This window comes from Erythranthe guttata, chromosome 5 (genome assembly GCF_056151865.1).
Source record: "Erythranthe guttata isolate IM_541 chromosome 5, IM_541, whole genome shotgun sequence".
Taxonomy (NCBI): domain Eukaryota; kingdom Viridiplantae; phylum Streptophyta; class Magnoliopsida; order Lamiales; family Phrymaceae; genus Erythranthe; species Erythranthe guttata.
In genome coordinates, this window is record NC_142537.1 from 1017106 (window position 1) to 1032921 (window position 15816).

General features: G+C 35.0%; 4 protein-coding genes across 4 annotated transcripts; 3 read left to right on the forward strand and 1 right to left on the reverse strand.

The window, feature by feature from the left end:
• The first annotated feature begins 5126 nt into the window (after window positions 1-5126).
• LOC148770374 (uncharacterized) lies at window positions 5127-6034 on the forward strand. Its single transcript, XM_088818421.1, has one exon. The coding sequence runs from the start codon at window positions 5217-5219 to the stop codon at window positions 5766-5768; it is 552 nt and encodes a 183-aa protein (XP_088674547.1). The 5' UTR covers window positions 5127-5216; the 3' UTR covers window positions 5769-6034.
• Window positions 6035-8011: 1977 nt separating this feature from the next.
• On the forward strand, window positions 8012-11222 carry LOC105974827 (protein neprosin). Its single transcript, XM_088818420.1, has 7 exons — window positions 8012-8353; window positions 8471-8557; window positions 8688-8912; window positions 9009-9173; window positions 9379-9432; window positions 9532-9678; window positions 10572-11222. The coding sequence occupies exons 1-7, from the start codon at window positions 8132-8134 to the stop codon at window positions 10947-10949; spliced, it is 1278 nt and encodes a 425-aa protein (XP_088674546.1). The 5' UTR covers window positions 8012-8131; the 3' UTR covers window positions 10950-11222.
• A 1720-nt stretch (window positions 11223-12942) lies between these two features.
• LOC148770375 (protein FAR-RED ELONGATED HYPOCOTYL 3-like) lies at window positions 12943-13631 on the forward strand. The gene is made up of 2 exons (XM_088818293.1): window positions 12943-13502; window positions 13565-13631. The coding sequence occupies exons 1-2, from the start codon at window positions 12943-12945 to the stop codon at window positions 13629-13631; spliced, it is 627 nt and encodes a 208-aa protein (XP_088674419.1).
• Window positions 13628-15501, reverse strand: LOC148770376 (uncharacterized). Its single transcript, XM_088818294.1, has 3 exons — window positions 15335-15501; window positions 14397-14940; window positions 13628-14311 (listed from the first exon to the last, which is right to left on the reverse strand). The coding sequence occupies exons 2-3, from the start codon at window positions 14937-14939 to the stop codon at window positions 13628-13630; spliced, it is 1227 nt and encodes a 408-aa protein (XP_088674420.1). The 5' UTR covers window position 14940; window positions 15335-15501.
• Between the last annotated feature and the right edge of the window lie 315 nt (window positions 15502-15816).

Consider the following 15816-nt stretch of genomic DNA (forward strand, 5'->3'; position numbering starts at 1 on the left):
TTTTTTATTTATTTTATAATTATATTTCTAAAACCCATTGGGCCATAACTGAACCCGTAATTGGAATCTTATTAATTAGGGTGCCTGGTTATATTCACCAGGTGTAGCATAGAATTTTCCGATATGACATTCAACTAATTTATGCATATTGGACCAATAAATTAGGTTTGTCCTTTAGTTTATTTAATTTTTTTTTTTTATTGAACAACAATTTAGGCGGAGTCGGAGTCGGATGTTACGCCTGGTTATTTACATTGGATGAATTTGAACCCTAAATTTAATTAAGTAACTACTCACTATGCACTCAGAGTAAATAATTAAGTGTAGCATCTAAAATTCTCGATTTAGGTTGCCTTTTTCTGAACAAAAAGTTGTAAGAAAATTCAAAATAGGATTAACAACTCAAAGTCGAAAAGTGACAGCATGTTTATTTGGAAGTCGGCTAATATTTCAAACTTTAATTTTCTTTGGTTTGCATTAAAAGAATTGGATGCTTAGAATCTAGGAGAATCAACCTTTATTTTTTTAATGAACAAGTCTTAACCCACTTAGTCAATACAAGTGCATTGACTAAATATCGGGTTTAGTGCAATATTTTTGCGAACTGCACGAGAAATATAAATTACACTAGCTATAAATTATTTATGACGGATACAAATGGAGTTCGAAAGGCTAAAAAAACTTATCGCCGAGTCACATTGCTCACTTACTCTTTGACATGTGGGTAAGTAGGAATTTTTGTATTTTTTGGGGAGAAAAGTTTGAATATTAATTGATAAGGGGCGTGAAGTTCAAAGGTTTGTGCTTAGTAGGAAAGTGATGTGTGAAACAAATGATTTTTGCATCCATTGACTTTGGAGCTTACCAGGAATCCAAGGGGATGAATCTGCAATTTGCTGTTCGTTGACTTGGTAAGAGATTCAGTTGTCTCTTCAAATTTAACTATTTTGTTTCATGTGCATAATGACGATTAAGCCCTCTTTAATTTCTGAATTAGGTGAAATGATCCAAGAAACACCAGACAAGCTAGTATTTAGTTAAAGAAATTGGAAAATTGTAATTACCAGATAATCAAGGGATTAATGACAAATCTTAAAACTGACCTTTTGTTCTTGTGCTCTTGTTTTACAAATCCTGACCGTCAATTAGACAGTGATGAGTGATGACATGAGAGGAAATTGTTAAAACCTGCGCCTACCCCTTTGTTTTACTCAACTAATTAATCAAGGTTTTATAGTCTTTTAGGGGTATTTTGGTCATTTGCAATTTAGCACTAGGTTTATAAGTTGGTTGGACCATATTTACTGAAATATTAAATGTCGTTTTAAATTTATTAATATCGTTTTGAATTCAAACGTGACTTTGATCCTTTTGTAGTCTAATTTTGGTAGAATTCACAAAAACTTAAGCTTTGTGAGTTATTTTTTGAATCTAACAAAAGTCAAATATACTGGATGTCGGATGACAAAGTTACGCTTAAATAAGTTACATTTTGAATTTTAGATAACGATCCATCAAAGTTGTAGACAATATTCATTAATTCATGTACATTTTTCTCACTCGACATCCAATTTTAGTGATCGAAGCTTTGCCGAATTCACTTTTTTCCAAAATAATCAAAATCGCGTCCGAAATCGAGATAGTATTACTAAAACTAAAACGATATTTATCGCATCTCGCCAGAATATAATAGAATCTTGCGAGTATCTAGAAAAGCAATTAATGCATTGGGAAGTCACCGTTTTTAACGTGCATGCATCTGATTTCACATTCATGAATGATACATTACATGCCTTCTTCTTACTAGCTAACCAAGTGGTCAAATCATATCACCAAATTAAATATTTTCTCCCAGTATTTTTTATTTGTTTATTTAAAAATAATAAATTAGTAATTTTTAATTTTTAATTTTTATTATTGTAAGTTGGAGGATAATTAAATCCTTTATGAAGAAATATAGATCAAATTAACAATCAATTTGAGGCAGATGGAAGACTTAATTGGTCAACGAATATCTTTTGTTTGACTTAACTGTAAACTCGTGATAGTGAAGTTTACTGCTACTGCAAGTTGGTGTGTGTTTAACCACTACCTAACAAGAATTTCTATTAATGGCTTTCTTGTAATTATGATGAACACTGGCATATATTTATATAGAGGATTAATGAAATTGGGTTTTAATGTGTAAAAGGCTTAAAATTGATTGTTTTGGGCCCATAATTATTCAGATTGGGCTAGGAATATACCAACTTTCGACATAAGCCCATTTTAATTCGTATTCCAATTTTAATTTCTGAAAAATAATTAAAGATGTTTTTAATTTTTATTTTTAAAAATTACATTTATATGTTGTATCAGTATTATCATATATTCAAAATTAAAATTATATGTCGATAAGAATATTTTTTTTTTTATCTAAGAATAGAATAACCAAATAACCTATCATGAATTGACACGTGTCCATTTTTAAATATATTTATATTTATATTTAAAATTTGATAATTTATTTAATATTTGTGGTCGAAGTAAAATAATAAAACAAACATGAAAGGAAAACCACTAAACACTGCGAAATAACAGAAAAACCATTGATCCTAATTACTAATTAAACACCTATTAATCCACATTATATTAAACAACACTTCTCCATTTTCTCAATCATACGTGATATTCTGCACTCTAATTACCGAGAGAGATTATCAAAAGAGAAAATAAGAGATAGAAGAACTCACTCCAGGAGCCAAATATATATATATATATTTAAAAAAAGAAAAAAGAATATATTAAAAGTGTATTTTTTTTTATTTTTTAATTATATTTACAATGGCTCCAAAAAAGTTCAACTATCTCTTTGCAGCCGCGGCTGCTCTTATTCTCCTCGGCGCCGCTCAGATTCCGCTGCAGGCGGAGGCTCGAAGATTCGTCGGCGTGAACCGATTCTGCCACACGGCTAGCTACAGGCGCATCTGCACACAGATGGTGAACGGCGCGTCTAGCTGGCGCGACGCGTCGAACAACGCGATGCTTGCCACGCTGGATCTGGCTAGGCGGGTCAAGGACTTGGTCCCAATCTTGAAGCCGGCTCTGAGCCATTTGGATCCGGACACGGTGGCAGAGATAATGAAGACCTGCGACAACGATTTCTATAACGTTGTCGATGATTTAGAGGTGAGCCTACAAGCTTTTAAAACCAACGACATAGGTGCCGTGGCGGCTCACCTCAGCGCGGCTTTGAGAACCGACTGCCAGGAAGCCATGAAACCGGCTGGACCCGACTTCCCACTCAATAAATACGCGGGCCATTTGACTAGGAGGGTGGACAATTGCTTGGCAGTTATTTTGCAGAATTAATTAATTTTATTTTTATTTTTATATAAATATATATTTTTTATTTTTATTTTCGGGTTGTTTCATTTCCCATGATGTCTCCAAGAGGGATGTCTTTTTGGGTCGTGTTACAGTTACTGTCGTAAATATATATTTGTTGATTTAATTGTTTTAGTATATGGGTCCAGATTAATTATTGGATGATGAATAAATAGTATTTTGACTATTTTTCCATCCATTTTTAGAGGGAATTATGTAATTATTATTTTTTTTTCTGCTTCCCATGTAATAATGTAATGTAACCGATTAATGGACAATTTTCTTGGCTTTTTAAAATTTTTTTAATCAATTATTGAGTACGAAATTGAGAAAATTATTAATAAATGCATCATTCTAATTCTAAAGTAATAAATAATTTGAAAAAAAAAATTCTTCAAAACGATAAATAATTTAATTTTGCATCAAGGAAGTATTTTTTGATGAATGGCATACCATATATATATGGAGAAATAATGAATGGCAAATGGCGCCAAGAAAACCCTGGCGGGAGAATTATTTGTATATACTATATAATCGATCCTAAAAGTGTAACGTCCGAATCACTTAATAAATATGGTGGCAGCGAAAACGTCTACTCGTGGAAGGCAATTATCCTATCATATCAATAAAGGAGAGCCGAACTGACGTCGGAGTTAACACTTCGATGGTCAGGTCAGTAAAGGACAATAAGCGATCTTAATAATGGACTTAAATATTTTTTTTATGAAGAAACAAATTGGCCAATGTATGAATATCTAAAAACTCCATTTTTCCAGGAAGGGAGATATCCTATTTATAACACTCTAGTTCGAGCCTTATCGGCCCCTGAAAATTGGGGCGATGGTATACCTACCGCCACCCATGTCGCCTCCTTTATGCCTTCTCCTGGTAATCCCAAACCATTACCATCTAATCAGTTATCGCCACCTCTCGTGATTCCTAGACGGATAGTTTTTTCGCACATTTCCTTGAACTCTTCTTTTTTTCGGCTGTCACAAGTCATTCTGGTAATAAATGCTAGTGTCAATGCATTTATTGCGTTGGTGTCCGACGGCTCCTCCCTTCCGCTCAAACATATCTACGAGGAGTCGCTTTTGACATGGACTGCTTTCTAAGTGGCACACCTTAGTGGGCCTTGGTGGCTTTCTCTCTTTGGGCCAAACTTTTGCGTGGATCTTGGGCTGCATTCAAGTTCGGTCACGATATATGGATGGCTATTTAATAGTATGTATATATGGCTATTTAAAATAAATGTATATTAACATTGTTCATTATTCATTTCATTAAATAAAATGCTTAAGGTGAAAAATGATTTATTGATTGCATAAACGGATTGGAGTAATTTGAATATTGTCATACATATTGGTTTTAAATTTATAATTAAATTTAAGCATGCTATCTATATATGCATGCTGGCTGCAGCATGCATATGTACAAGATACAATACAAAACATATATATACTACGTGCACAATTATCACAATAGAAATCCAATTCGTAGAGTACCACATATATACTACATTACATATTTTATTGCATTATATATCGATTATCCATTACATATACAGATTTATAAAATATTAATTAGATATTTTAATAATTTACAATTAAATATATGTATTTGAAAGCTTTATTAACGGCAATGAATGGAATTGCATTTCAAGAGAACACCAGCCAGAAAATAAAACCGAAAATGAGAAAAAAACGCCAAACCATAAATCCGCTTATTTAAACTCGCAAATCTAATATCACAATACTTTGATCTAATTAGCATTAATTCCTAACGCCTCGACTCATTTTCTGCAGTAGCCTTAAAAATATAATAAAATAATAATAAAAAAAAAGGAGAAAATGAGTCCAAGGGGTACCACCGTAATTTCATCCTCACTGGCCCTCCTGGCGACAACATTCATCCTCCTCTCCACCACCGCCAGCTCACACGCCGTCGAGTCCCGCAAAGCCGGAAACTTCAGCCCCTTCTGCCGGACCGCCCACCCGACCCGAGCACTCTGCACCCAGATGGTGAACGGCGCCAAGACCTGGCCGCAGGCGATGACGAACGCGATCCTGGCCACCGCCGTCAAGGCGAAGGCGGCGGTTCCGATGGCCGCCGGCGTCGCTAAGAGGCTCCCCGTAAGCCTGTTCCCGGAGTCGAGGGTGTCGATCGGGTCCACGTGTACGGAGGCGATCGACAACATAATCTTCGACCTCGGGAAGTGCGTGGAGTTCGTGAAGAACGATCCGACTTCGGCGCTGAAGACTTATTTATCGTCGATCACGTTCTTCGACTGCAGAAACGCGCTGGAGGAGTTTGAGGTTTCGTTGCCGGAGGTTAGCCGGTTCGATCAGGAGATGACCAAACTCGCCGGCGTTCTCCTCTCTGTTTTGGAGACCAAGCCTTGATGAATATTTATGAATGTCGGAAGATTTTTTATTATTCAAACTTTAATTTGATTTTTAAGGTTGTCTGGAAGAAAATGGTGGATTAATGTTTTATTATTACCCATATTATATTTCATATATAATATGGAATTCGTTATTTTAATATTTTGAGTTTTTTTTTATGTTACTGTTCAAGCACCTTATTTGCAATGTTCTATTTTGTGATTTGTTGTGTACTATTGTAATGTAAAAATATCAATGAATTTTATTATTTTATTTTGTTATAACTTATAACTTTAAGCAAATTAAACAAGATTCAAAAAAATAAAGTTTAATTTTGTTCATTATTATAATTCTGTCTAATTTGAGGATAATTTTTTCTTATGGATTCAGAAAATCATTTTACTAAACTCTGTGGAAAATTACAATTTTCATCCCTCAAGTTTTCACTAATTACACATATGGTCCACCATGTTCACAAAAAAATATATTTGGTCCCTCGTATTTCAATACTTTAACATTTTTTTTTCATTTCCATCAATTTACCGTTAGTCCGTCAATTAAGGCAATGATGTTCACACGCTTGATTCCGTTGGTAGTAACGAAAAATTAACAGAAATGACTAAAAGTGTTGATTTTTTTAAACATAAGGGACCATATTTGTTTTTTTGTGAATATGAATGACCAAATATGGAATCGGTGTAAACTTGAGCGGCTAAAATTGTATTTCCCCCAACATTGTTAATGGGCCTGTTTCTTCGTGACACATTTATTTTTGGGCTTTCAAGCAAAAAGGCCCAAAATATTGCTTTGACTACGTATTTCCACGTGGGTCAATTTTAGTTCACGTGACCAAAAGTCAACGATAATTATTTCCAATCTTCTCCTTATTAAGACAAGCATTATAATTATGACTTATGAGAAGTGTCGATATAGGCAGTTCTCAAAATTTTATACAAAAAATAATTATTTTATATTAGTGTAGTTTTGTGATCCTTTTGAGAATTTCAAGCGTATATTGATGTCTGATATTATATTTAAGGATCAGCTCAACTAAAAGTTTAAATTGTTAATTCAACGTGTTATTTAATATTAATATCTTCAATATAATCATTATATTGGTGCATGCATAACAGAGAAGAAAGAACACCGTATCAACTTTGTGTATATATTTTTGCATGAGAAACATCATCATCATCATCTTGTGCATCATGATGATGCAATAAAGGGGGTGGCGGCCCCCCAACAACATGTATGATGATTATCATGAATATATGCACCTAGCTATTTACCATGGCCATGATGAATTGTTTAGGTAGACAAACATTAACATTTCAATCATGGTTTTAGACAATATCCACTTTGGATTGGACCATCTAAATTCCTATATAAATCCTTAATATATTTATTTTGTTAATTTTTATTTGACTGAGAAATTAAAGCTGACTTTGTAGATAAGACACTATGATTGCTTAATATTGCACTTTAGGGGTCTAAATCCTTTAATTCATACCACTTTGTTTTGTGGTTAACAAATTTTAAAATTTGCACAACACTTGATTTTATTTATTCATTTTTTTAATAGTTTGAAAATTGATATTATTATGTTCACAAGCAAAGACAAAGTGCACGCATGGTATGATTGGGTTTGATTACTGTAGAAGTTTGATTCTAAATAATTAAACCATGGCATGTGGTTTTATAATTACAAAAATGGCCTTTTTCATTTCAAAAAAGCAAAACATTGTCCCCTCTCATAAAGCAAATTCGATTTTTCTTTTTCTTTTTTATTTACTTAAATAAGCACGCAGTGTAAATAATCAGGTGTGCGTGTCGCATTTTTTTAAGAAAAATTAAATTAATTACTCAATAATTGAAAATTTTATTTCTCAAAGAAAATGACAAATATAGTTAATTAGACACTAATATTAACATTACATATTTATTACACTGCAACATTTTTGACAAAAAAAAAATTAAAAAAATTTCAGTCTTTGTATTGGAGAATGGAAACACAACTCACCCCCACCCCCACCCCCACCCCCCAACCCTCATCCTCTTTTCTTCAATTCTCATTATAAATTATTATATAAATATTATTGCATGTCTTGGTCACAACCCCATATATTTATACCCCCACCCCCACATGGGGGGCCAAACTCTAAACATATATAATTTCTACATGTTATTACTTGTTACATCTTATTCATACATTATATATATAAATATATATCTGAAAATATATACACACAAACTATAGACCAGATTTGGATCAACAGAAGAAGAGGACAACACAAACACACACAGACAAACAGTTGTGTTAGAAGAAAACAAGACCCACAAATTATATATGTATTTATATATATACATATAATTCCTTAAAAATGGATATTCATTCTAGTTGGTATAAGTTCAAGATCTACCCAATCATTTCATCTTTTGTCTTCTTCTTCTTTCTCTCCTCCTTTTCTCCGGTCGTCGTATCTCTCGATTTCAACGCCACCGGTCACAATCTCCGGCCCGGAGAAAAGTCGAATACGAAGCTGAGCAATTATATCAAAGCCCATCTCAAGAAGATCAATAAGCCTGCTCTCAAGACAATTCAGGCAAGCTTTCTTGATTAATTAATTTAATTTCAACTAATTTATTTTGATTTAATATTTCTTTTGTTTTAGTTAATTAACTGTTTCTTATTTATTTAATTTGTTGTATACAAATGACAGAGCCCTGATGGTGATATTATAGATTGTGTGTTATCTCATCAACAGCCAGCTTTTGATCATCCTGAATTAAAAGGACAAAAGCCAATGGTAAACACTTCAATTAAATAATTAAAAAAAAAATCACTATATATAGTACAAATAATTACTTATAAAACCTAATTTAGATATTGCATTTATATATATTTATATAAATATACATTCTTGAATTTGAGTGTAGAATCCACCGGAAAGGCCAAAAGGGTACACATTAAAAACGACGACGACGAAGAGAGAAGAAAATTGTCAGGTTTGGAGAATGTCGGGTGAATTTTGCCCGGAAGGGACGATTCCGATAAGAAGAACAAGCGAGGAAGATGTTTTTAGGGCGAACTCCGTCCGAAGATTCGGTCGCAAAATACCAAGAAACCCTATTAGAAGAGATTCTTCCACCACTGGCCATGAGGTATGTATAAGTACTATAACTAATTAAGAATTATCAACCCTAAATAAATCTTGATTAACTATAATAATGATCTTAATTATGTTAATTGTTCATCAGCATGCTGTGGGGTATGTGAGTGGAAATGAATATTATGGAGCAAAAGCTAGTATAAATGTGTGGGCCCCACGCGTTGATAATCAGTATGAATTCAGCTTGTCACAAATTTGGGTTATAGCTGGTTCTTTTGCCGCTGACCTCAACACCATTGAAGCTGGTTGGCAGGTATTTATTTATTTATTTATATATTATATACATGGAAATTAATTAATTTAAGGAGTTTTTAAATAATAGTGAGAAAAAAAATATATTTTTCATAAGCTCATTAATTCATAAATTATTAAAGCAGCAATTGCAATTACATCTTCAACTACCTCTCAATAATATCATACTCCATTATTTTGAATTCAATTAATATAATTTTAAATAGGTTAGCCCGGAGCTTTATGGGGACAACCGCCCTCGATTCTTCACCTACTGGACTGTAAGTTTTTTTCTTTCTTGTTAGTAATTAATTAATTACTTAAACTGGTTTAGTAAATTAAATGCCTAATTAATTTAATTTAATTCATTGTGGGTGCAGAGTGATGCGTATCAGACAACAGGGTGTTACAATTTGCTGTGCTCAGGCTTTGTTCAGACCAATAGCAGAATAGCAATTGGCGCAGCAATTTCTCCAATTTCATCCTACAATGGCGGCCAATTTGACATTAGCTTATTAGTGTGGAAGGTAATTATTTATTTTATTTTATTTTTCAATATTAAATTGCTTATTTCATCATTACTTAATAAAAGAAAATTAAAGGCTTTATTAATTTTATTTGTTTTTTGAGAGGGAAAAAAGGGGGTGTAGGGCTAAAATTTTCATGATGCATGTACACCACCTAGCTAACATGCGCATGTTGCATATATCAATAATCTTTTGCTTTCTAAGATTCTTACCACTATTCTTTTCTAAGCAAAGATATCTATATTCTGACCAATCCACTTTTGTAATTTTATTTTATAAATAATTCTAAAAGTATCATCCACGTGTGTTTTTATTTTGTCAAATTACAAAAATATCCCTTTTGTTTGGGTAATTACAATCGCCCCTCAACTATATATTGTCTTATACGTCCGCATTTATCGTGTCAAATTTAGCTACTGAATGAGGGTTTTTCTAAAAGAAAATACATAGTTGAGAGATGCAGTTGTAATTATTCAAATACGAAGAGTTTTAGAGGGTGTTTGGCTAAACTTATTTTAAACAGCTGATAAGCTCTTACGTCTGATAAGATGTTTTAAGAGCTGATAAGATGTTACATCTTATTTTTTGGATTATTTTTTAGAGTGTTTGGATAATGGGCTTATTTTCTATTTTTACTCATTAAAAGATCTTAAATAAAAAGGTGGGGTAGAGGTACTTATTTAAAAAGATTTTATTTGCTCTCCAACAGCTTATTTTAAAAAAAATTAAGATCTTTTTCAAAAAATTTACCAAACACTTTGGAAGACCTTATAAGCTCTAAAACATCTTATAAGCTCATTTTAACATCTTATAAGCTTAGCCAAACACCCTCTTAATTTGTGGTAAATATAAAATTTTGACTTGGTCAATGTTGTATGTTATTTATTATGCAGGACCCTAAGCATGGAAATTGGTGGCTAGAGTTTGGGAATGGAATTCTAGTTGGTTATTGGCCATCATTTTTATTCACACATTTAAGGGATCGTGCAACTATGGTACAATTTGGGGGGGAAACTGTAAATAGCAGAACTTCAGGGGCTCATACGTCAACCCAAATGGGCAGTGGCCATTTTGCAGGACAAGGGTTCGGAAAAGCATCTTATTTCAGAAACTTACAAGTTGTTGATTGGGATAACAGTTTAATCCCTTTATCGAATCTTCGAGTTTTGGCCGATCATCCAAAGTGTTACGATATAAGAGGTGGGATTAACAGAGTTTGGGGTAATTATTTTTATTATGGAGGACCCGGAAGAAATTCGAGGTGCCCTTGATGGGGGCAGTTGTTTTTGTTTTTTTTTTATTTACTTTTTGGTCCTTCAATTTTTAATTTTGGTGGTTTTAGGGTCAGTTATTTGCTTTATTCTTTTGATTTTTCCTTCCATCTAACTAGTGATCGTATCCATTGATTGTACAACTTCTAGAAGAATGTAAATTGGAAAATGAAAATAGTAAAAATAGTATATGATTTTCCTTTTGATTTAATTTAGTATTGGTGTAAATGATCATATCAAATTTAGGAGATGATTATTAATTCATGATTTTTTTGAATAAGCATCTCAATGATACTCATATCCCAAAATTGCTACAAATTAAACTATTTATAAATTAGGGATATTATAATTGAAACAAAAAATTATATTTAATACCATAGTTAACATTAAATGTAATATAAGAAAACATGTAAAGATAAGGTAGCATGTCGATAAACACCTTACATCGAGACCTATTTGGTCACTAATTCGAGACATTAGGACGGTATTTAGTCTGATATGCGCAACATAATTAATCCATCCACCATCATTATATTGATGTTGACACACATTATATGAAAATGTTTTTTTTTTTAATTCAAACAATATTCTATTTTTGTTTTTTATGTATTTAGATATTAGGAAGAATTATTGGAAAATGCAATCATATATGAATTGATGAGGGTGGACCTTATGATGGTTCCTTGACCATGGCCATTAATCTATGCATATTCAATTTGTGATCACAATTTGCAATATTCCATCATTGGAACATATATACTATTGCAGATTTTCGACGTATACAACTCATGCTCATTTAAAATAAAAATAATCATAAAAGTTAGGTAAAATTACGGCCACCCTCTGAAGTAAGTTAAAATTACATGTTAGAGTAATTACAGTCATCCCTCAATTAATGTATTTTCTTACGAAAAAACTCCTTCAGTAGGTAAATTTGATACCGTAAAAATGAACATGTAAGACAATGGTTCCTTCGACCCTACACTCGGTGAAAAACACCGGGTGGGTCTTCTGCTGCCACGTGTTCTTTTTTTTTTTTTTTTTTTCTAAAACCCCTAAAGGTAAACCCTAGCCGGGAATCTATTATAAAATACAAAAAAGAGACACATGGCAGCAGAAGACCCACCCGGTGTTTTTCACCGGGTGTAGGGTCGAACAAATCGTAAGACAATGCATAGTTGAGGGGTGGATGTAATTACTCAAATATGATGGGTTTTTTTCGTAATTTAAACTTATTTCAGGGGGTGGCCGTAATTTTCACTAGGGACTTGCTTTTCGCGGTTGCAAAATTGCTATTCGCGGTTATTAATAAAATATTCCATCTCTCTAGAAAAAGAAGGTTTTGAAGAGAATTTGCTTAAAAATCATTCTTGTTGGTGTGATATACGAAAACAAATGAGCTCGTCGGATGAAGATCGTGATAGCGGACCTAGCGAGGTAAAAAATTCTTCTTCTCGATCGGAAAAAGTCGAAAAAATGGCCAAACGCCCAACTCGGGCGCCCAAAGTAGCGGTACACGCCCAAGTTGGGCGTGCAGTTGGCAGCTCCACGCCCGGTTCGGGCGCCCGGCAGCCAACTGCACGCCCAACTTGGGCGTGTACCGCTACTTTGGGCGCCCGAGTTGGGCGTCCGGTTCAACCCGTTTTTAATTTTTTTTTTTTTTTTTTTTTTTTTTTAAATAATTTTTTTATTCAATACCGATTATTTTACAACAACTCAATAAACCGTATTTTCTTTTCAGGTCAATACGTCTAGAGTTGAAGTTGATCATACCGATTATTTTACAACAACTCAATTGTTTGACTCGGGGGACGAGTTAGTGGATTGGGCTCGGTCCGTTGCAAGAGCTCTTTTCGTGAAATTAATTAGAAAAAGTACCCCCAAAATAAATAAAGTGTGTCTGACTTGTGACTTGTTCGGAAAGCCTCGAGGAAGTAACGCAGAGCCGTCCTCGAAAAGGTCTGGTAGCAAAAAAATAGAATGTGGTTTTCAAATGGTCGGACGCCGGCGGTTGGACGATAGATGGGAGCTCAGAACAGTATATGGGAAGCACAATCATCATCCGATATACACGTCTGGGCATGGGCTTAGTGCATTGAATGAAGCGGAGTCGAAGATTATCAAGGATCTTTCACAAAGTCATGTGCCGCCCAAGAAGATTTTGGCTAACCTGAAGAAAAATGGCTTGGGTCTCGATGCTTATTCGAAACAAATATACAATGAAAAGGCGAAGTTGAGAAGATTAGCTAGGGGTGACCGTACAGTGATGCAATATTTGATTGAGTTGCTTGAGGAGCATAACTATTACAAGTGGTTCCGTACAGATGAAACGACACATGCAGTTATCGATTTGATGTGGGCTCACCCTCTATCTGTCGAATTGTTAAGTAAGTTTCCGTACGTTATACTACTTGACAGTACTTACAAAACCAATCAGTACAAATTGCCTTTGTTGGAGATTGTTGGTGTTACTCCGGTCGGAAAAATTTTTACTGTTGGAGTGGTTTTTATGCGCCATGAAAATGAAGAGCATTATACATGGGTGTTGCAAAGGTTGAAGAGACTTTTCCCCCCACATACTCTACCTAGTGCACTCGTGACTGATCGCGAGTTAGGGCTCTTAAAGGCGATAGAGAATGTATTTCCGACTGTGCCTCATCTATTATGTCTTTGGCACATTAACATGAATGTGGGGCGTCGTGCTTCAAAGTGTTTTGGCAATAGTAGGCGTCGAGGATTTGCTTTTGTAGTCGGTCCGTGGCAAACTTTGGTAACATCAGCGTGTGAAGAAGATTTCTACCGGAATTATACAGTTTTAGTGAACGATTACGCGAATCATCGATATGCTCTAAAAGTGGGAAAAAATCTGCTTTCACCTTCGATCCACTCTTATCGACAAACAATAGCTTTCCAAGCAAGTACGCAATATATGCTCGTACCCGAAACTCGGAAGCAAATGAAGAATCGTCGCCATACATCCTATCCAAATCATCTAACCGGGATCCGCCTCCATACCACTTCTCCATAACTGGGGGCTCGACACCGAACGCTCTCGCACCCGCATAAATCGCATCTGCCTTATCAATCCAAACGTTAGGGCGCTTTCCACTAACTCGCAAATGCATGATATAGTGCACATCGTGGAGAGTAATAGTCATCTCTCCAAACGGCATGTGAAAGCTGTTGGTGTCTGGCTGCCACCTCTCGATAAATGCCTCTATCAACGGGTTATTGTGCTGAGGGAGCGAACAATAACGCAAGTGATACAACCCAGTACTCTCCAATAGTGAAACACTATAATAGTCGTCGGGGCCCGACCAAGTAGACTTCGCATGAGACCGCAACTTCAGCATATGTCGGCCCTATTGAATATATATTGATATTTAAGAATAGAAAAATCAACTATAAACATTTTAAACAAAAATTATTAAAATTAATAAGTATTACCTTTCCCTCCCAGATGTCGTAGGCAATATGGGCTCCAAAACTCGGAATCAAATGAGGGTATTTTGGTCCACCGGGTGTCTCACCAATCAACTTCCACGGTCGAGTAGGAAGAGTTTTTTTCGGACCGTGCCGGGACCTCGGGTTTGGGGCAGGAGTAGAACCACCGGAAGTACCCGCCATTGTATAAGCCGGAGGCGGAGACGGAGTCAAACCGTCCTCGTCATCATCATCGGATGGCAAATCAGGCACCGGGAACTGATACTTCTGCTGAAAACGTAGTCCTGGATCGTACTCGTCCTCGTGGGGATCCATATATGTATCCATCTCCTGCTCGGGCTCTGCCTCTGACTCCTCCTCCTCAATTGTCATACGCGGTTGTACAAAAGCACCAGTTCGTTCCCCACGACGTTTAGAACTGGTAACATTACGGTTGTGCGTTCTGCCCTCCCGTTCCGCAGTATTCTGGTCCATAGGATTTGCAGGAGGACGAATCAGGGGACCTTTTCCTTTTCCCATTCCTAATTTTTTCATCCAGTTAGACATCCTACAAACATAAAACATATTTTAAATTAATTATATTAATATAATTGAATTCAAAAAAAAAAAAAAAAAAAAAAAAAAAAAAAAAATTAATTCGAACGCCCGGTTTGGGCGTGAACCGGGCGAGTGAACGCCTGGACCGGGCGTTCACTCGCCCGGTTCACGCCCAAACCGGGCGCCTGCTGCACTATCCAACGCCCAAGTTGGGCGGCCAAGGGGTGTTCGAACGCCCAAATCGGGCGTTTGAACACCCTTTGGCCGCCCAACTTGGGCGTGCAGTTCATTACGGCCGAAAATAAAAAAGCCCCTACAATTCGATTTGTAGGGGCTTTAAACATGAAATTGGTTGCATAAACGACATGGGCAATGCATATTATACGGAAATTAGTCGAAATTACCTCAAAAAATCGAAACCCAATGGCTATTCGAGCTTGATTTGTTCGTTTTCGAATTTTTTTTTTTTTTTTTTTTGCTATTTGCGGTTTTTGGGTTTTGAAAGTTTAGAGAGAGAGGGGTTTTTTTTTATGAGCCGCGAATAGCAAAAACGCAGCCGCGAATAGCATTTCCGTTTTCACTATTGCAGATTGTATTGCGGGCCTGATCCATTTTCTTCTAGAAGAGTTCGTTAGTAGTGTTTATTGACCCAATAGGCCCAATTATGGTTAACTTTTCCTTTAGGCCCGATTGATTCAAATTAATGGGCCAATCGAAAAAGCCCATTTACTTACATTTAATTACAAAAGTAGTGTTGTTCTACTAAAAAAAAAAATTAACTGTTGATTCTTGAAAAAAAAATTATTTTTTTTGTTCCAACAATTAGAGAATGAGGTATTTTTAGGTTAATTTTTTACAAATTAAATTAATTTATTTTTCAAAATAA

Excerpts from the sequence above, each read along its gene's own strand:
- LOC148770374 (XM_088818421.1), top strand. The coding sequence starts at position 5,217 with ATGAGTCCAAGGGGTACCACCGTAATTTCATCCTCACTGGCCCTCCTG.
- LOC105974827 (XM_088818420.1), top strand. The coding sequence starts at position 8,132 with ATGGATATTCATTCTAGTTGGTATAAGTTCAAGATCTACCCAATCATT. Across the intron at positions 9,174-9,378 it reads CCATTGAAGCTGGTTGGCAG|GTTAGCCCGGAGCTTTATGG; the intron begins GTATTTATTTAT and ends AATTTTAAATAG. Across the intron at positions 9,433-9,531 it reads GATTCTTCACCTACTGGACT|AGTGATGCGTATCAGACAAC; the intron begins GTAAGTTTTTTT and ends TTGTGGGTGCAG.
- LOC148770375 (XM_088818293.1), top strand. The coding sequence starts at position 12,943 with ATGGTCGGACGCCGGCGGTTGGACGATAGATGGGAGCTCAGAACAGTA. Across the intron at positions 13,503-13,564 it reads TATACATGGGTGTTGCAAAG|GGCTCTTAAAGGCGATAGAG; the intron begins GTTGAAGAGACT and ends ATCGCGAGTTAG.
- LOC148770376 (XM_088818294.1), bottom strand. The coding sequence starts at position 14,939 with ATGTCTAACTGGATGAAAAAATTAGGAATGGGAAAAGGAAAAGGTCCC. Across the intron at positions 14,312-14,396 it reads ACGACATCTGGGAGGGAAAG|GGCCGACATATGCTGAAGTT; the intron begins GTAATACTTATT and ends TATATTCAATAG.